The sequence below is a fragment of the Sorex araneus genome, chromosome 6, assembly GCF_027595985.1.
Source record: "Sorex araneus isolate mSorAra2 chromosome 6, mSorAra2.pri, whole genome shotgun sequence".
In the NCBI taxonomy this organism is placed as follows: domain Eukaryota; kingdom Metazoa; phylum Chordata; class Mammalia; order Eulipotyphla; family Soricidae; genus Sorex; species Sorex araneus.
This window is the reverse complement of record NC_073307.1, coordinates 133,007,887-133,029,383: the sequence shown is the minus strand read 5'-3', so window position 1 is coordinate 133,029,383 and position 21,497 is coordinate 133,007,887. Positions and strand designations below refer to the sequence as shown.

At 37.4% G+C, this 21,497-nt stretch overlaps 1 protein-coding gene across 1 annotated transcript in view; it reads left to right on the top strand.

Annotated features, from left to right (window-relative positions):
• Nucleotides 1-21,497, top strand: part of DCDC1 (doublecortin domain containing 1) — a 440,548-nt gene that overhangs the window by 167,559 nt on the left and 251,492 nt on the right. Inside the window, exon 9 of the mRNA XM_055142558.1 lies at nt 20,146-20,238. Coding sequence (XP_054998533.1) covers nt 20,146-20,238 — 93 coding nt within the window. The remainder of the gene's footprint in view (nt 1-20,145; nt 20,239-21,497) is intronic.

Here is a 21,497-nt window from a genome sequence, read left to right as displayed (position 1 = left end):
GTTCTGGAGGTTTTCAGCTGCCAGGGCTCTGCTTGGGGAGGGGAGGGAATCTCAACCCACCCCCCTCCAAGTGGTGAAGACAGCCTGGCAAGGGGGCAGGAGATTCTGCATAATGATCTAACATATGTTAATTACTTTTAATTTACAAGGTTCTGTTATGCTTATGATGTATTTTGAGGTTATAGTATTGGGTATTGAATTATATCATTTAACTCTAAACTGCCTTTATCTTGTTAAGTATTTGTAAAAATAGTGTATACATAAAATATTCAGATAAGCAACCGTGTTGAATTGTTTTTGACACTTTGGAAGGATTTTTTTAAAAGTTTAAAGAGTACATTTAGCAAATCAAGCTTACCAACTTTTTCATGCATCCAAAAAAATTTTACCATATGAACGAAGTTGATATTAGTAAACTTTTTGTGTGTCTTTTTTTGTTTAGGGGTTCATACCCACTGGTGCTCAGGGCTTAGTCTACGCTTTGTGCTCAGGGATCATTTTTGGCAAGGCACAGGGGACCATTTGGGGGTGCCAGGATCAAACCTGGGTCAGCCATGTGGATGGCGAGCACCTTACTGTCTGCATTCTCTCTCCAGTCTTTTTTTTTTTTTAGCTTTTTGGGTCACACCAGGTGATGCACAGGGGTTACTCCTGGCTCATGCACTCAGGAATTACTCCTGGCGGTGCTGGGGAGACCATATGGGATGCCGCGGATCCAACCTAGGTCGGCCACGCACAATGCAAATGCCCTACCCGTTGTGCTATCGCTCCGGCCCCCTCTCTCTCCAGTCTTGATGTTAATCTGGCTTCAGTTGGAATCTAAATTTAAGTAGAAAGAAGGACACTACCAAGCATTTGTAATAAGCTCACTATTTCATATTTTTTGTGTGGTTTGATGAATTTGAAAGACAATACTGCACACTTTTAAAATTATTTTATTTCAGGAGGGGGGAGGTATTGGGAGCACACCCAGCACTGCTCAGAGCTGATTCCTATTTGCTCAGCATGTTCAGTACTAGGACTTTAAGCTAAGTTGGCTGCATGCATGGCAATATATTCCATGGAAAATGTAGGATACATTTTTTATAGTCATTCCTCTGTGATGGGCATATGAATTGCTTCTATAGTTTGACTGCTCTGATTTTGGCGACCTTCATTATCACAATCGTGTTAATATGTGTAACAATGTAATTGTACTATTTTAAATACTATTTAATGATGTCTCAGTAAATACTTTTATCATACGGTTGAAATGTATCTCACATTGGATTTCTGTTGTACAGTTCTGCTTCCTTATGTTTATAGCATTCTATAAGAGTTCCTAAGCTATAAACCATGAGTCGTACTGGCTGGTCACCTGCTCTGGTTTGATTCACAAGAATGGAAATCTTAGTTTTCACTGTTGAACATTTGCAATTAATTGTTTTATAAGGAACACTAACTTTAAGATTTAATTAGGTAAGATGTCATTTCCCACAAAATAATTCATTCTTTGATTACAAAAACAAGCATTTTCATATGTTATTATATGTTAAATGTTACTAAATTAAGAATTTATTTCTAATAGTTAAGAATTATGAGACAAGGTAAAATCTTTCAGTTCAATAAAACTTGGGTGGAACTTGAAGAACCTATGCTAAGAAAACTGACTCAGACAGAAAATGACAAATACTTGATCATATCACTTATATATTGAGTATAAAGAAACAAAGCAAGAAATTAGATTATCTCAGTGGAAACAGACTCGTCAATGGAACTGTGACCTGAGGATGCCAAAAGGCAAGGTAGGAGTGGGGGAGAACTGTGGAATGATGGTGGAGGAATATTGGCACCCAGATGGTGAGCATGGAGTAGCAGTACTAGAAATATAAAGTGGTGATACTGGTACCAATAATAATAGAGATGGGTGTTGGAACACTGTATGAATGAAACGTAACCATGAACAGCTTTGTAAGGGTCTGTCTCACAGTGATTCAATAAAAATAAATAAATAAATGACTGGACCAGAGGTTAAAAAATAGTGAAGATAAAAAAGTAATTTATTTCTGTTTTGGGGATTTTTGTTCTTAGTTTTTGTGTGTGTGTGTTGGGGCAGGGCTCATGTTGGGATCCATACCTAGAGGAGCTCAGGGCTTACTCCTGACTCTGTACTCAGAAGTCACTCCTGGCAATGCTGTGGGACCATATGCAGTGCCAGGAATCAAACTAGGTCAATGTGCCTTAACTGCTGTACTATCTCTCTGGTTCCTAAGTTTTAAAACATATTTACACCCTTACATAGGAAGGATCTGCACCGTTTTGTTAACATGAAGAAGTTACAGAAGATGGACCTTCACCCATATACCTTTTAAAGATTTAAGGATAACATGTTGCAGAGAGATAGGGGGACTCTGGTAATGAGCTTTGGGGAAATAAAACTTAAGAAAAAGTTGTTTAGCCCTAAAGTAGTTCAAACACATGAAGACGCTGAGTTGCAAATCCTGAGTTCTTTGATGATGGAAAAGATCCTCAGATGCAGAAACCAAAATCCTACTCAAGAATGGTGGACACTGAGAAAAGGAGAAGCTACAGAAAAATCTAATAGTCATAATAAGAGTATAAATGGATCATTGACTTATGCAAAGCCCTGTGACAGTAATCCAGATTAGTGGAGAACGCCCTCTGCTCTCTCTTTAGCATCTTTCTCTCTTTCTCTTTGTCTCTCTTTCCTCACATCTCTCTAAATTTCTTTGAATAAAATCTATTTTTCTACTTCAAAATATTGATAGAGTAAATAAAGTACATTTTATAGGGTCACACATGACAGTTTTGGGGACTCTGAGGCTACTTCTGGCAATGTGGGCTGCTGCAGTGCTTGAGCACTGTGTATGGAGTCGGGGTCAGGTGGTGCCGGGCATTAAAGACAAGGTCTCTGCACATACCAGGTATGTGATGTCCACTTTGTGCTATCTCTCTGGCCCAACTTTTATTTCGTTCATAATTTCCTTCCTGCTTGGCCAAGCCTAATTTAATTTTTTTAAACCTAGAAAAAGCTGCTGATTACTGATTTAATGAGGAAAGTTCTCCTCCTCCTCTTCTTCTTTTTTTCCCTCCTATTCCTCTTCCTCCTCCTCCTCCTCCTCTTCTTCCTCTTCTTCATCTTCTTCCTCTTCCTTTTCTTCCTCTTTCTCTTTTTCTTCTTCCTTTTCGTCCTCTTCTTTCTTCTTTCTCTTCCTCCTTCTCTTCTTCGTCTCCCTATCCACACCTCTTTCTCCTCCTTATATCAGCTGTACTGAGGAATTACTCCCGGCTGTTTACTCAGAGATTACTCCTGGAAAGTTCCAGGGACCATATGAGATGCCTGGGATCAAACCCGGTGTGCAAGGCAGGAGCCCTACCCACTGTACCAGCACTCCAGCCCTGAAATGTTCTTGTCCTGACTTTCCTCTTGTTACTGTTGTTGAAATAACACCTGATCTAGTGGTCATCATGTGGTCATAGTACTTGCTCAGAGCTGCAACCCTGTTGCAGACTAGTTATGGTGCCTACACACCTGCCTATTGGGTCCAACACCTGATGATAATGCTTGCACACTTTTAGTTGTGCTTGCCAGGGGCTGCACACTTCAGTTATAATGTTTACTAATACCTGGCTACAGTGATTGTGGTGGTGGGGATCCCAAATTGCAGAATCACAGGGACCCAGGCCAGTGTATGTAGTGTCACCAAGGACAGCTTCAGCCTTGTAAGACAGACAATTATTTTAAAAAATTTTTATTAGTGAATCACCGTGGGGTACAGTTACAAACTTAACAAATTTTCGTGTTTGCATTTCAGTCATACAGTGATCGTTTACCCATCCCTCCACCAGCGCCCGTTCTCCTCTACCGATGTTCCCAATATCCCTCTCACCACTCCCACCCCATCCCCCACCTCCCCACCCAGATTCTGCGGCAGGGCATTCCCTTTTGTTCTCTCTCCTTGTGTGTGTTATAGTTTGCAATAGAGGTATTGAGTGGCTGTCGTGTTTGGACTATAGTCTACTTTCTGCACGCATCTTTCAATCCGAATGGGTCCTCCCAACATCCTTTACTTGGTGTTCCCTTCTCTATCTGAGCTGCCTTTTCCCCCAGCATGTGAGGATGGTTTCCGAGCCATGGAGCAGACCTCCTGGTCCTTATCTCTACTACTCTTTGGTGTTAGTCTCCCATTCTGTTACTTTATATTGCACGGATGAGTGTGATCTTTCTATGAAGACAGACCATTTTTGCCACTGAGTCATCTTACTTGGTTACTTATTTCCAGTGGTTAACTTAGTAACATTTTTAAAGCAGAGAATCAAACCTGGGTTTGTTAACTCTACCTGGAAATATTGTGATTTCCTTTTACTTATTTTTAAAACACTGATTCAGGTTATTCACAGCAGTGCTGGAGAGACAGGTGTGTGGTGTGTTGCTGGGGATCATACTCAGAGCCTTGCACATGATGGTCATGAACTCCACTACTGGAGCCAATTCTCTGTCCCACAGTTTGATACTCATCATTATTTAACTGTCATTTGTTCCATCTCTGCCTTCTGTATAAGACTCAGATCCTTGATGCATGTTTTTAACCACTATTTTCTCTGACTGATACTTAAAAAGTATTTAATTAATAATTTTGAATGCTGTTCTGATGCAAACGTCTGTAGATAGGTCTCTCTCTCTCTCTCTCTCACTCACCCCCCTCTTTCTCTCATACACACAACACACACACACACACAAGGACTCAGAAAGAGGAGATTTATTTTTTTTATTTTTTTTAAGAGGAGATTTATTTTTTTCTATAGAGATTTCAATGTTTGTGTTTTTAGTTTGGGGCTATATTTTGGGAAAGTACTTAAAACATAATTTATTCTTCTTTTCTATAATACTTTAGATTTTCCTACTCATATTTTTAAAAGATAAGTAAATAATACAAATAAAACACTTGATACTGAACATACTGTATCACTGTCATCCCATTGTTCATTGATTTACTTGAGCAGGCACCAGTAACTTCTATATTCCTCCCAGCCCTGAGATTTTAGCAGCCTCTCCTTATTTCTCTTTCCCAATGATTGGAGACTCTTTCAGGGTCAGGGGAATGAGACCCATCATTACAGTTTTTGGCATATAGAATACAAGCTACTGAGAGCATCCCACTGCATGGGCAGAGCCTGGCAAACTACCCGTGGCGTATTCAATATGCCAAAACTGAACGTACTAGTCCTTGAAAAATATATGATTTTCTAATGATCGATGATGAATAAGAATATCGGATCTCAAAATAATCAAAGTATCTAAGTAACTAGATACTAGATAAAGTTGAGAGATTAGGTAAAACCTTGAGGAACAGAAAGGAATCCATTTTATTTTTTTTTCTTTAAAGAAATATTTTATTGAACCACCGTGAAAACAAGAAAAAAAATACAAAGCTTTCAGGTTTAAGTCACAGTCAAATACTGATTAAACCACCATCCCTTCACCAGTGCACCCGTTCCACCACCAAGAACCCCAATACACCCCCCTCCCACCCCACCCCCCATCTAAGTAGCTAATGATATTCCCATTATTCTCTATATATATTGAGTACATTCCATATTTCCATACAGAACTCACTATTATTGATTGGAAATTTTCCCCAACAATCAGGCCTGCTGAATAGGTATCATCTAATAATTTCTCTTCATTACTAAGAGTGAGGATTTTGAGTCCGTGCGGCCGCTATCGCGGCCGCGTGGTTTTGGGTTTCTAATATTTTAGCTCAGTTCACAGTCAAAATGCATGGCTCAAGCATCCGCTCTGGTGCCAAAATGGGTTAGGAGACCTCAGGATCACAGTCAATAGGCGCGGAGGGTTTGCTTCTCGTGGCGCAGCTCCCGGTTCATCTCTGGGCCAAGGAATCCATTTTATAGCAAGCAAATAAGTCTGGATACAAAGCATTTTCAACAACAAACGTCTTTTTTTTGTAAGAAAGGATTTGAATTGTAAGACAATGAAAATTTATAATTCAGATCAAATTCTGAAAACCATAGCTAATTTAAATAATTTTGAATGTATATCAGTTGCAGGCTTAAACAAGAAATGTCTGTTTGCGCTCAAACATTTGTGATCAGAATGACAACTGGCAGTGGTGACCTCCTATTCCTCAGAATTTTGGAAAAGAAGTGTATAGTAGGGTCCACTTCTGCTTTGCTATCTGGAATGGGCACATACGCTATATAAGGATAAGACTGATAGTAAACTCTAGCCCCAGACCTCCCTCTAACCCTTATAAACAAAAGTAACTCAAAGCATGTACCTTACCCCCTCCTTTTTATTTCTTTTTAAAGGGAGGCTCTTTTTAAAGTAAGTTTTTATCATAGACCTATTTACATTGGTACCCATTTTTACTAACTGCAATAGCACAGCAGTTGGGCATTCGCCTTTCACGCGGCCTACCCGAGTTCAATTCCTCTGCCCCTCTCGGAAAGCCCGGTAAGCTACCGAGATTATCGAGCCCGTGTGGCAGAACCTGGCAAGCTCCCCGTACATATTGGATATGCCAAAAACAGTAACAATAAGTCTCTCAATGAGAGACGTTACTGGTTCCCGCTCGAACAGATCGATGAGCAACAGGATGACAGTGACAGTGACAGTGAAGGAAACCCTGAGTAGTTTCCTTTAGACAAAAGACAAAAAGCAGAAATAGCTCCAGTGTTAGTTCCACAGCAACTGTGCCTGAGGCAGTGTGCCCTTTAAGTAATGAGAGTAACTTAGAGCCTTCCCCTGAAATGAGGAAGGAGGGTGTGCAGGTTATCAAGCATTCTTGCTTTTGTAATGTGTTAGTGTTATTTTAGATTTTGTGTATTCTTTGGTATGATTTTTTTAGGATTTGGGGGATGATTTACGAATGTTCAAACATTTTTCAATGGTAATTGCTTCTTCACTTTATGTCATTATGGCTTGTGAAAGATTTCATATGTACTTTTGGGTATTAGAGGACATCTGCATATAACTTTAAAAGGTCAGATATGGAGAATGAAGATGGATCCAGGAGATGGACTCTTTCTCTTTTTATTTATCTTCTGAGACCACACCCAACTTTGCTCAGGAATGACCTGTATTCAGGGGTCACTCTTGTTGGGACTCACAGGACCATCTGTAGTGCTGGGGACCGAACCTGGCAATCAGTGTCTTCAAGGCAAGTGCCTTTCATGCTGTGCCATCTATCATCTACCCCAAGAAGATGGAGTTTTTATCACATGTAAATGCATATCACATATAAATATTTATGTATGTGTGTATTTATTTACTTTTATTTATTTTCTAATAACCATGAGTTGCACAGTTAGAAAGTTGTTAATGATTGGGTTTTAGTCAGTGTTCCAACATCTGTTCCTTCACCACCAATGTTTCTCAGCTTAGCTCCTGCCATACCATTTACCCCCGCAGCCTGCCTCTATGACAGACACTTTTGTTCTCTCGATCTCTGTCTGTCTGCATGTCTGTCTGTCTTTCTTGCTAGGTATTATGCTTTGCAATATGGGTATACTGAAAGCACATATATACACATACATTACCAAAATTTAGGGTCTAGTTCTATTATATTCGAATCCTAGTTTTCTGTGTCTTCCTATAGTTCAATATCTTTGAACCAATATCTGTAAATTATCTACTGTGTGCCTGGCACTAGGGTTACAGAGATGAATACAGACTCAGTACTTACTTTAGGGTTCTTACTGTATGTAGTCAGAAATGTATGTGTAAGAAATTAATTTATTGCACTGGATACACCTTGCTGTGACTGAACTTGACAGGGCATTGAGCGTATCAGAGATAGGTTTCTGGGTCTACAATTGAGAATGAGTCTGAGCAGGATTCCAGACTGAGATAAATAAGACCAGAGTCAAAGTGTGTGAGTATGCATGCAAGTGTGTGCATGCATGTGTGTGTCATCTACTTTTTACATTTGTATTTTCCCAACACTCAACAGAACTTATGGCAGTAACATGGTAACTATGGTAGTAATTCCTAGTAACAGAGTTTTCTCACAATTCTGGGTTAAGAGTAGAACATAAGAATAATTATGCCATTATAATTATTTTGGCAAATATTTTTGTAGAGTTAATGTGACCAACTAAGGGCAAGTCAGGTGTCTCTGGCAGCACACACACACACACATACACACAAACTCACACACACATACAAGAATGACTAGATTCTTCAGAAAAAGCAACCTAAAGAGAGCTAGGTTTTGTTTTGTTTAAACTACACTCATTGGTGGTGCAGAGAACTTACTCCTGGCATTGCACTCAGGGCTCACACCTGTGGAGGCTGGGAGGCGCAGCTATGCTGCCAGGAACCAAATCATGCAAGGCGAACACCCTACCTGCTCTAGTATTGCTCTTTTTGTTTAAAGCACAGCAATTTCTTCCGGTCTAACAGTTGAAGGTGATAATGTACCTAAGTTATCTTTAATGGAATAGGAACAAAAGTAATGTGTTCCTAATAGCAAGAGAGATGATAAAGTATGAAAGTAATGAAACCATATGCTTCTTTCTATATTCTAATCTTTTCATGTTACAAATCTAGCTTCTCTGATTAGATGAGAACTTTAAATTAGGCACAACACTGAAGTTTTGAGCTAGTTTGGTTGAATGTTTTTATACCTATTAAGTATTACAAGGTTTGCTTAATATGTTTAATTAAGACAGGGCTGGGGCAGTAGAACAGCAAGTAGGGCACTGGCTTTACATGTGGTTGATCTCAGTCCAATCCCCACACCTTATATGGTCCCCATAGACTCTCCAGGAGAGATCCCTCAGTGCAGAGTCAGGAGTAAGCTGTGAGCGCCGCAGAGTGTGATGTTCCAAAACACATAATTTTTTTATGGCATTGAACATAGGGCCATGATATGGCAGTAATACAGTTTTAAGTAACAAAAAATGTTAGTTAAATTTTTTTTTAAAAATCCATAGATTTTATAGGTACTTATATTTCTCTATGCATAGAAAAGACCTAAAATATATATTTTTTAATTTATTCTTTTATTGAATCACCATGTGGAAAGTTACAAAGCTTTCAGGTTTAAGTCCAAGTTATATAATGCTCGAACACCCATCCCTTCACCATTGCACATATTCCATAACCAATAATCACAGCATACCTCCTCCCCACCCCCCACCTCCCCAGCCCCCACCCCGCCTGTGTAGCTGATAAATTTCACTTTACTTTCACTTTACTTTGATTACATTCAATATTTCAACAAAAGAAACTCACTATTATTATTTGGAGTTTCTCCCCCCTAAAGTTGGACCTGCTGAAAAGGAAGCATTTGATAATTTGTTTTCCATTGCTGAGAATAAAGAGATATGAGGTCAAGCGGCCGCACTAGCAGCCGCATGGTTTTGGATTTCTGTATTTTAGTATTTTAGTAACTAAGTCCAGAGAAATATCTGCCAGAAATTGCAGCATTGCAAGCTTGTACCTCTCAGTTACTTTATATTCCACATATGAGTGCAATCTTTTTTTGTCTGTCTCTTTCTTTCTGACTCATTTCACTCAACATGATACTCTCCATGTTGATCCACTTATATGCAAATTTCACGACTTCATGTTTTCTGACAGCTCCATAGTATTCCATTGTGTAGATGTACCAGAGTTTCTTTAACCAGTCATCTGTTTGGGGGCACTCTGGTTTTTTCCAGATTGTGGCTATTGTAAACAGTGCTGCAATGAACATAGAAATGCAGATGTCATTTCTACTATACTTTTTGCCTCTCCGGGATATATTCCCAGGAGTGATATTGCTGGGTCAAATGGAAGCTCAATTTCTAATTTTTTGAGAATCGTTCATATTGTTTTCCAAAAGGGCTGAACCAGTTGACATTCCCACCAGCAGTGAAGGAGAGTCCCTTTCTCCCCACATCCACGCCAACACCGGTTGCTTTTGTTTTTTGGGATGTGGGCCAGTCTCTGTGGTGTGAGATAATATATCATTGTTGTTTTGATCTGTATCTCCCTGATGATTAGTGATGTGGAACATTTTCTCACGTGCCTCTCAGCCATTCGGATTTCTTCTTTGGGAAAGTTTCTGTTCATTTCATCACCCCATTTTTTGATCGGGTTGGCAGTTTTCTTTTGTGGAGTTCAACCAGTGCATTGTATATCCTTGATATCAACCGTTTATTGGATTGGTACTGTGTAAATATCCCTTCCCATTCTGTAGATTGTCTTTGTATTTTGGTCATTGTTTCTCTTGAGGTGCAGACGCTTCTTAGTTTGAGATAGTCCCATTTATTTATCTCTGTTTTCACTTGCTTGGCTAGTGGCGTATCAGCTTTGAAGATACCGTTGACTTCAATGTCATGGAGGGTTTTGCCAACCTTGTCTTCAATGTACCTTAGGGATTCTGGTCTGATATTGAGGTCTTTAATCCATTTTGATCTGACTTTTGTACATGGTGATAGGTGGAGGTCTAAGCCCATTTTTTTGCATGTAGCTGTCCAGTTTTGCCAGCGCAGTTTGTTGATCATGCTTTCCTTGCACCACTTCACATTTCTTGCTCCCTTATCAATGATTAGATGATTGTATATTTGGGGGTGTGTGTCAGAGTATTCAACCCTGTTCCATTGGTCTGCAACTCTGCCTTTGTTCCAGTACCATGCTGTTTTAATTACTACCACTTTGTAGTAGAGTTTGAAGTTGGGGAGGTTGATTCCTCCCATATTCTTTTTCCCAAGAATTGCTTTAGCTCTTTGTGGGGGCTTATTGTTCCATATGAATTTCAGGAGCACTTGCTCCATTTTTTTGAAGAATGTCAAGGGTATCCCTATAGGGATCACATTGAATTTGTACAATGCTTTGGGGAAGACGTAAAATATTGAATACAAAACTGTTGACAGTATCTCTGAGAATTCATTATTATTATATCAGTCATACTAGAATATATGCATAAATATTTCAGAACATAAAAATAACATTGAGTATTAATTTTGATAATTATAGAGATGAAGGTGAAAATTAGGTAAGGAATCAGTTTTGGATTTTGGACTACGCCTAGCTCAGGAACCATATGTAGTGCCAGGGATTGAACCTGCCTTTGCTATATACAAGGCACTCACTGAACTATCTTACAAGGTCGTGAGCTAACTGTTCAGAGCTTTACCCCTGCACAATTTCTCTGGCCCCTAAATAAGGAATTATTATACACAATGTTTAGTATGTCTCAATAATTGCTGACAGTCAGTGGATCTTTATTTTAGAAACCTCAAAAAAAATTTTCCTAGTCTTCAGATACCATCAATTTCTTGTTAATGGCATAAAAATCTGTTTTAAAAGAATTTATTTTTAACTTGACTTTTCATTATCATATGCTTTAATATGTAGGAAAATTTGTTCATTTATTACTATCTAGTAATTTCTTCTATGTGTTGATCATATTTTCTGATATGTCCAAAAATAGTTTTAAATTTTGGGTACTATAATCAGACATGCCTAAATTTAGTCTTAGTTCTCCCTCTCGGGGAACCTGGCAAGCTACTGAGAGTTCCCTGCCTGCATGGGAGAGCCTGACAAACTCCCCGTGGCATATTCATATGCCAAAACCAGTAACAATGATGGTTCTAATTCCCCTGGCCCTGAAAGAGCCTCCAACGTGGCACTGTTGGAAAGGACAAGTAAGGAGAGGCTTCTAAAATCTCAGGGCTAGGACGAATGGAGATGTTACCAAGACCGCTTGAGAAAATTGATGGTCAACGGGATGATGATGATGATGATGATGATGATGATGATGATGATGATGATGATGATGATGAGTTCTTCAGTTTGTTTTTTTTTACTTTTTTGTTCACCAGCAAGTTACTTAACCCCTTTAAGCATTATTTATATTCGCTGTATTACTGTCACCCCTTTGCTCACCGATTTGCTCGAACGGGCACCAGTAACGTCTCCATTGTGAGACTTGTTGTTACTGTTTTTGGCATATCGAATATGCCAAGGGTAGTTTGCCAGGCTCTGCCGTACGGGCAAGATACTCTCGATAACTTGCCGGGCTCTCCAAGAGGGGTGGAGGAATCAAACCCCAGTCAGCTGTGTGCAAGGCAAACGCCCTACACATTGTGCTATCTGTCCTGCTTCCTAAAATTCTTTCTCAATGATTCTGTACATCTGTGGTACTCCAAACTGTGACAGAGCAGACAATGGGAGTCCTGCCTCTGCTTTCATTTTAGTTCATGTTTAAGAAGTAGTAAATATAGTTCAATGCAATTATTAAATATGAATTCATGTACTTTCCATTGCCCTACATTAATGTACACTACTCACTGAGAAAAGTTTAGTGGGTTTCCAATATTTACAAAAGCTAAGGTGCTGATAGTACTCTGTCTTCTCTTTTTTTTAATCAATACATTGTTTTCTTTTAATTTTTTTATAGTTTGATGACTAAGATAACATGAGAAAAGAGAATTATGACAGCAGATGTAGATAAATTAAAAAAATAAGTAGTAAGTCATATATATTGTTGGTAACAATAAAGTAGTGATTTTAAAAATTACAAGATTCATGCATGTATATGAATATGAATTATTGTAGAAAATTAAATGTGTAGAGATAACCTGAAAATAATAAGAAAAATGGCAACTATACTAACCACAGCTTAATTTCCTAATTTTTTGGCTTTTATCTTTCTTATGTGGTGATATCTATTTAACATCATATTTGCCTGTGAGACATGATTTGATATATTTGATATAACACAACTTCTTCCTTGTGTTTGTAACATGAGGAAGGAGCAGAAGATTCCACTTCCCAAGGACTGTTTCAATTAACCAGGAGGATGACATCTATCTTCCTCCCCAAGCTACACTTATAGAAGGGGAATGCAAACTTTCTGTATTCTGACTACTTCCCCTACCACCAAGAATTTTTCATATATTTCCTCTAAAAAAGACTTTTATTTTATTTCTATATTATACCTTTTTATTTTCCTGACTCCAGAAAATACATGACAGCATAATCTGTAGTCCTAATTTTCATCAAGTAATTTGAGCTGAGATTCCTGCCTTTAACTATTTATACATTAACTTAGAGGAGGTTGAGGGTTTTTTTTTTCCTTGAGAGGCACAGCTTCCCTAAAGGTAGCAGTTTTGTTTGCAAAGATATTGTCTTGTTACATAATGCTATTGAACATGTCAGAAATAGTATTATTGTGACAAGTCCTTGGGATGACCTGGTTAGTTGAGCAATCTTGTACTTAGAAAGGTATCACTGTACCACTGTATCACTGTCACCCCTTTGTTCATCTATTTACTTGAGCGGGCGCCAGTAATGTCTCCATTAGTCCCAGCCCTGAGATTTTAGTAGCCTCTCCTTACTCGTTTTTCTCAATGACTGAAGGCTCTTTTCAGGGTCAGGGGAATGAGACTGCTATTGTTACTGTATTTGGCATATCGAATACACCATGGGGAGCTTGCCACGCTCTTCCGTGTGTGTGGGATACTCTCAGTAGCTTGCCGGGCTCTCCAAGAGGTATGTATGTATATATATATATATATACATATACATATATATATGTATGTGTGTATGTATATATATATACATTGATTTGTTCGAGCAGGCACCAGTAACATCTCTCATTGAGAGACTTATTGTTACTGTTTTTGGCATATCCAATACGCACAGGTAGCTTGCCAGGCTCTGCCGTACGGGCTCGATACTCTCGGTAGCTTGCCGGGCTCTTTGAGAGGGGCGGAGGAATTGAACTCGGGTCGGCCGAGTGAAAGGCGAACACCCAACCCCTGTGCTATCGCTCCCCAGTCTACCTATAGACTTTGAAACCTGGTTTGGTGTGTTTTCACAGTTCCAAGTTTGATTCTGTGTAATAATTGTTTGCATTTAATAACTATTAAAATAAGTGTTTGATAATAAGCATATCTTATGAAGTTTAGATTCAGTTAATTAGTTTTTAAGTCATAATAGTTGAAAAAATTTTCTCACAAAATCATTAAAGAATTTCAGATGCACACATACACACCCTCACTTAGAAAATCTTATTTGAGAGCCTTAAGAATTACTCTAAATACTGACGGCAGGAACAGATTATACTTATTTGACATATATACCTGTTCATCACTTTGACTTGTGTATCTGAGCTTTTCAAACCATTGCCTGTGTTTTGATTTTATCTTCATTGACAGGTAAGGAGCCAACAATATAAGCCATCAATTTAAGGTGATGCCGTCACATTTTCATTTAAATTCTTTACCAATTTTTTTGTGTGACGACCCTTTATCAATTTTATTAATGTATTTCCAGACACAAGTTATTTAGAGTGACAAAATGCAGTTTTTCCTGGACATCCAGGATACCAAGTGGTGACTTTCCTCACTCCTCTACAGACACCTCCTGTTCCCATACATAAATGGCAGCCAGCAATGGCTGGAAACAAAGGACTCGCTCCCAGCCCCTGAATACAGTGACATTCATTCTGAGAGAAGCAGGGGCAGCTTTTTGAAAGCAGACTTCTTCAGCTCGACAATAACACACAATGAGTTATTGACTTGTTTATATACGGAGATCTTTTCAGTAACTAACTCTGACTCCCACAGTCTGGACAAATGATTGATTTTGTGGTTAGAAAAAGAGAAGGCTCTCGCGCTTAACTCTGTAGTGCAAACTACTTCTTCCCCATTTGTTCCCTAGCTGAATAGGACCTTATTAAAATGCACTTTCCCAAAAAATACCTGCAGCTGGCTTTTATAACCATGTTTTGTATATATAAATAAGTAATTTGTCCCAGTCCTTTGTTTATTAACGGGCCATTGGAAAACTTGTCAATATCTATGAAGGCTGATTGTCCTGTTGTTTATGCTAAACTTATTACCTATATTGATCTGCATGTAAAATATGGATCAGATACTTTATTAATCAATCAATATTTATATTAACAGATTTTTAATACAAAGATAGTTTCAGTTGTTTTCTAGGAGAATCTTGATTTATTAAGGACATTTTTATAGGACATATCATATACTATACATTTGAATTGTTAGCTATTTTTCTGAAGATAGAATTAATGGCATGCATATTCACAATTCAAAACAATGACTAGTCTGGTTAAACTTATGAGCTCTTCTATGTTAGGCTAATACCTCTCTGAAATGTCAATATGAATTAGGTAGACTGACGAGCATACAAGCTTGTGCTATTACTACACCTTTTCCAAAGACAGGAATAACTAAACCTAAGGTTACTTTAGAGTATTTTTGTCTATAAACATGGATTTTATCTCTCTGTCATGTAAAAGTTTACAAAAGGAGTTTATATGAATTTTAGCAATACACTTAAAATATTTTGGGGAAAGTATGAAAACTATGAAAAGAAAGTACACAAGCAATTGATGACATGCATAAAATGAGATCACTGTGGGCCCATCTGCATTTCTCCTGGAGAACGTCCAGAACCTGTTTCCATCTCCAGAACATCCAGAGTTGAGCCTGCTGAAGCGGCCAAATGTTTGAGGAATTCGTCAATTCGTCAGAAATCAGAATGCTGTCAGCTATCACACTAAGCCATATATTTCCTATTTCATTACACATATCTAAATAACAACCATTTAGGGTGCTTTAGAGATGTATACTGCCAACAGGTGTAGCATTAATAGTTTTATGTAAAATAGATATGATCTGAAAGGCAACAACCACTAAAAATCATTTCATTGGAGTCTTGTTTCAGATATGCTTTTTAACTCCTGAAAAAGTTTTTTTGAGTTGAGCATATACTTTTAAATTTTCTGCTTTTTTATCAACCAGATCTTTTATTTTTCTTTTAAACTATTTGTATCAGTTTTCCTTGTAACCGAGCCATTCTGTTTCTTGCTTCTTCTATTTCTGCTGTCTTTCACTGGTTTATTTTTAAAAATCTAATGCTGGAGAGAGAGTACAGAGATTAAATCATATGCCTTGCATGCAAGTGACCCCTATTTGATCCCTGGAACATATTGTCCCCCGCCTCCCTATCTTGCACTGGTAGGGTGGCCACAGTAATCCACTTTAGTGCAGGGCCCGAACAGCACTGCAGCCTCGGGCAGACTCTTGCATTGAACCCCTAGCCTGGTTGGCTGAGGATCACCAGTGGAGCCCTGGACCTCCTGAGAGAGCTTCTTTGGAGGATTCCAAACAAGCAGACAGGAATTTTATTCCACTTTTCCTTTTGTTAGTGTTGCTGTGGTGGCTGCAGGCCTGGTTTTGGTATTTACATGCATTCTCCCTGGGCGGTGTGTGTGTGTGGCGGGGGGGGGGGGGGTGTCACACTCTCAGTAGTGATGTTCTCCAATGTTTTGAGTGAAGTGCTCAATAGAGGACACATACTTGATTGTGTTCCTTGTGCACTTGTTGGCTATAGCACTCGGATTGCACATTTTATATTTTTCTCAGTTGTTATGGCAGTGCACTCCTTACTGTAGAGTACCAGAGAGCTCACACACACTTCATTCTATGCCAGAGATCCTAAGTGGTAGTGCCACAGAATTGCACTTAGTACACTGGGCATCTTCAATTCCAAATTGAGGCCTCATGCTCTTTTTCTTTTTCTTTTTTTTTTTTCTTTTTGGGTCACACCTAGTGATGCACAGGGGTTACTCCTGGCTCTGCCCTCAGGAATTACTCTTGGCGGTGCTCGGGGGACCATATGGGATGCTGGGAATTGAACCTGGATCGGCCATGTGCAAGGCAAATGCCCTTCCCGCTGAGCTATTGCTCCAGCTCCAAAGCCTCATGCTTTTGAAGTAGGTGCTTTGTCACTGAGTGATCTCAAGGTCCTGGGTTTTCTTATTGCTTTGTTCCGGGTTACATTATATTGAATGAGCCCAACTGTAATGTATTTTTTAAATTAAAATATTTAACCAAATTTTGGACAGATAGCATTGCACGTTTTAAAACCTTTGCAGTGGGAACTGGAAAAAATAACTCAAGGACTCTGATATCACCTTGTCCCTAACCACTGCCAGGAATGATCACCAAGAACTGAGCTGAGAGTGGCCCCAGCTCCTCTAGGTGTGATCCAATGTAAACAAAAATCTTAGTAGTAGAAACTGTCAAAAATAGTGAGTTAAACCTTCCTATTTGACTTGCTAGATTGTGATGTGTATAACATTTTGATGTATATAACATATTTTCACATTTCAAAAATACAACTATATTTAGAAGAAGTTGACTTTGTTCCCTTGCTCTCCCTATCTGTTAAAGTACCATAGGTACTTTTCTGTTTGTTTTAACTTTAATTTGGATTTTATATATATATATATATTTTTTTTTTTACATAGGAAAAATAATTTAAATCTACTTACAAAAGTGACTGAATAGGGGCCAGAGTGTTAGGACAGGAGGTAGGGTGCTTGCCTTGAACATGGCCAACTGTGTTCTATCCCTGGCATCCCTATTATGGTTCCCCGAGACCTGCCAGAAGTGATCCCTGAGCACTGAGCCAGGAGTAAGGCCTGAGCACTGCTGGATGTGGCCCAAAAACAAAACAAAAAAGTGACCTGGGATACTTTGAATTTGAACAGTAAATCAAAAATACCTAATTTTCTCAGTGAAGAAACAGTTTGTTCTCATGCCAGGAGTTAAGAATCCTAGTACTGTTACCATGCTGTGGGACTCGAGGGTAAGATGACATTAGTACTGCACAATGGAAATAAGTCAGGGTGAAGAAGCATTTTCTTCATTTGACTTATTCTCAGTAACTTTATCTAGGTGACTACCTTACACACTCTATAAAGTATAATTGCCTTCTTTTGTTTTAATGCTACTATGTTTCCAGTGAAGACACATGTATCTTTATTTTTTGTTAACAATCACTCAATTTCTCACTGATTTCCTATTATGAACTATGCATATGTTGCTTTTCAATGTTGATATGTTTTCTTCCATTTATGTAGATTAGCATAGTATTTCTTTAGAAGTTGAATATTAAAATCGAAGTATTTCTTTTCCAACTGTGGTGCTTTCAAAAGTAAAGAATTCCTACCTTTAAAAGAGGTACTTGGAAGCATTTTAAAATGTCATGGCCCTGGGAGATCTCATTAGAATCTGACTTACTGCTGTGTCACCAGAGTTTTGTAACTGTTTTTATTTTGTTTCCCTTCAAAAAAAAATCTGAACCGAGTGGTTTTGCATTTGGAAATTAATTTGGTACTAAAGAGATGAACACAGTGTATATTATCCAGCTCGTGTCCTCTATATCTATCTCCATACCTCTCTCTTTTTGACTCCTCCAATAAAGAAATCCTCACAGAGACTTAAGCATATCAAAAGTTTCAGATAGGCTTCTGCATGTGCAACTTGAATCTACTATCTTATTCTTTATAATATTTACAAATATTTCTTGGGGAAACGGATCCTAGGGACAATCACATGAGATGATTTTATTTATCATAAACAAATTAATCAGTAGCTTTTAGTCTAGAACAGAGGCTGGAAAACCACTACTTGCTATCCACAATTAGCCTGTCTCTTTTGTTTTCCCAAATTGCTGGATAGCAATGCTCATTCTCTTATGTATTTTTTTCATGCTGCAAGGGCTGAATTATTATTACCAGAGATTCTATCTCCCCACCCCCAAGCCTGAAATATTTGTTGTCTGACCCTTTACTGAAATGCTTACCTACTCCTTTACTAGGGTGATCATCATCATAACCTAAAGCTTTTCTGGATCATTTGCCATCAACCGAATTTTAGCACTCTAGTATACTGAACTGTAGCATATATAGTGAATGAAGTGTTCCTGTGTCCTACATCGTTCTTCTAGCATATACTCATAGCTAGATTGAGCATGCCCTCTTGTTGATCCCACTCCCATCTTTCCCTAGGATTAGAAGAGAATCTTTGTTCAGATTATGGATTAAAGATTCAAGTTAATTCAAACGTGATTTACCAGATAATTTAGAAAGTATATTCAAGACAAAAACATTATTATGAATAAACAAATAGATCTAAGCTATGATTACTTTTCATTAGCTGAGTTTAATCTTTAATAAAGAGAAAGAGCATAGCAAGTCCATTGAACATAAGTATTCATTAGAGAGTTCTGTGTCAAACTCTGATTTTCTCTCTACTTTTTAATACCACTCTATTGACTGAATATTATTCTGTGAGTTTAGATTTTTCATTTTTTAAAAAAATTAAAACTCATTTTGTTTCCATGTGAATTATTAATAAAGAAATATCAAATTGGGCCAGGAAAATAACTCAAAGGACTAAAATCCTTAACTTCGTATGCAAGAGGCACAGGTTTGATCTCCAGCATCGTATAGTCCCCTAGGCACCACCTAGGCCCTCACCTACACCAAGCCACGAGTAGCCTCTGAGCATCATCAGTCAGCACCCATAAAACAAAACCCAAATAAATATAATGTATATGTTATATCTATCTTATATATTATGTATCTATCATATATGCATATATAATGCATGTTATATAGTACATATAATATCACTATCACTGTATCACTGTCATTCCGTTGCTCATTCATTTGCTCGAGCAGGCACCAGTAACGTCTCCATTGTGACACTTGTTACTGTTTTTGGCATATTGAATATGCCACGGGTAGCTTGCCAGGCTCTGCCGTGCAGGTGAGATACTCTCGGTAGCTTGCCAGGCTCTCCGAGGAGCAGAGGAATTGAACCCGGGTCAGCCGTGTGCAAGGCAAACTCCCTGCCCGCTGTGCTATCATTCCAGCCCACATATAATATATCCATCATATATATGGAGAGAGAGAGAGAGAGAGAGAGAGAGAAAGAGTGGGGCTACAGTCACATTTTTATACCATGGATTACCAGCAGTAGTTGAAGGCCTGTATCAGTTTTGTAAATAGATCATAGATCATTGTTGAGTATCTAAAATTAATTGCCTCCCTTAATTCACATTTTAGTAAACTTAAATATTAAAAATTAATTAAAAGTAGAAGTGAAAAATTTAGATTCTGACATATTTTAAATATAAAGAAGAGCTTTTTATTTAATCTAAATGAAGTTTGTTTTCACATAAATATGGGTCAAATTAATGTGAAATCACTTGTCATGATTATGCTAAATTAACAGTTTGAATAAATGTTGCCATTAGGTGTGAATAAGGGCCTATTTCATGACATTTGTCTATTTATTTTCTAGTTGAACCTAGCTGTGGATGAACAGAAAGAGAAAATTACTGAAAAATTTATTCTCTCAATGACAGCAAAGGAACACCAAAAGGCACAAGATGAAGTAAGAAACTTACTTTTCAAACTCTGTTATAAAACTGAAGTGAAATTAATTACAAAATTAACAAATTTTGCTTGGCTCTGGTAATGGGCTAGCTGTAGGTATAATACAGGGAAAAGCAATATGTCAAAATCAGAAATCATTTTATGGATGTATGCATTTTGAAAAATTATATATTTAAAAGAATAAATCACATAATAGTCTAAAATACTTATGAATACTTTATCATACATTTCCTAAATTGATAAACTTTTACATGACTTGAATCTGGAAATTCTAAAGCAGCCTCGTATTTTGTTGAACTTTGAATAAATCTAAAACTTGTTTTTATTTTCTGAATTATTGTTCTGAATTTTAGAAATGACAACAGTGTTATCTCTTATCAAGAAAAAAAACCTGTAGCTTACAAATGTCAAGCCTAAGTGAAGCTAATCATAAGATTCTGTAGGCAATATTGTAATGAAGAACTATTAGAACAAGCCTTCTTTTCTCCGAAGCTCATGCTGTGAAGTTGACAGCATATTCCATAAATGAAATAATAATACAAAATTGGAGTTAGACAGAAGGGGAAATGATTTTCATGTAGCTTCCTGGAATGCAAAAGCATTTAATCTTTCTGAAGAAAAAAATGAATTTGCTGATTTCCTTTTACCGCTGTCAATAAATAAAATCTAGTAAATAAATAAATAAAAGTGACTTAAAAAATAAAATAGTATGAATATTTAAAAGTCAAACTTTTCATGTAATTGTCTTTTGACATTTTGTTAAAGAATTTACTCAAGATGGTTAATATTTATTTTATCAGTGTGACTGAATCTCCTTTGCTAATTATATATTTTACATCAGGTATAGTGCATCAAAATATTCCGGAGTGAATTCTGGCATTACACTGGAGATTACATTAATATTTGGAATAGATATTTAATATGAAATACTATATTGTAAACATTGATTGGTAGTATGAGTACAAAATATTTTATAAAACTGGAAAGTGGAATAATTTCTAAAAATTCTATAAATAATCATATAGATTTAAATTATAGTTTTTACTCATTCCACTTGAGTATAAAGGGAAACAATTAGCTAGTAATTAAAAATTAAAAAGTTCTTTATTCATTGAAAAATATTTTATTGTAGTTTGTGTAGTTCTATTATAGTTTTATACTTTAAAGTGAATTTGTTATGCAAGTTGATAATGGTAATTTTTTTGAAATTCAATTAATGTTTCAAATATGCATAATTAAAAGTATATATAACACCTT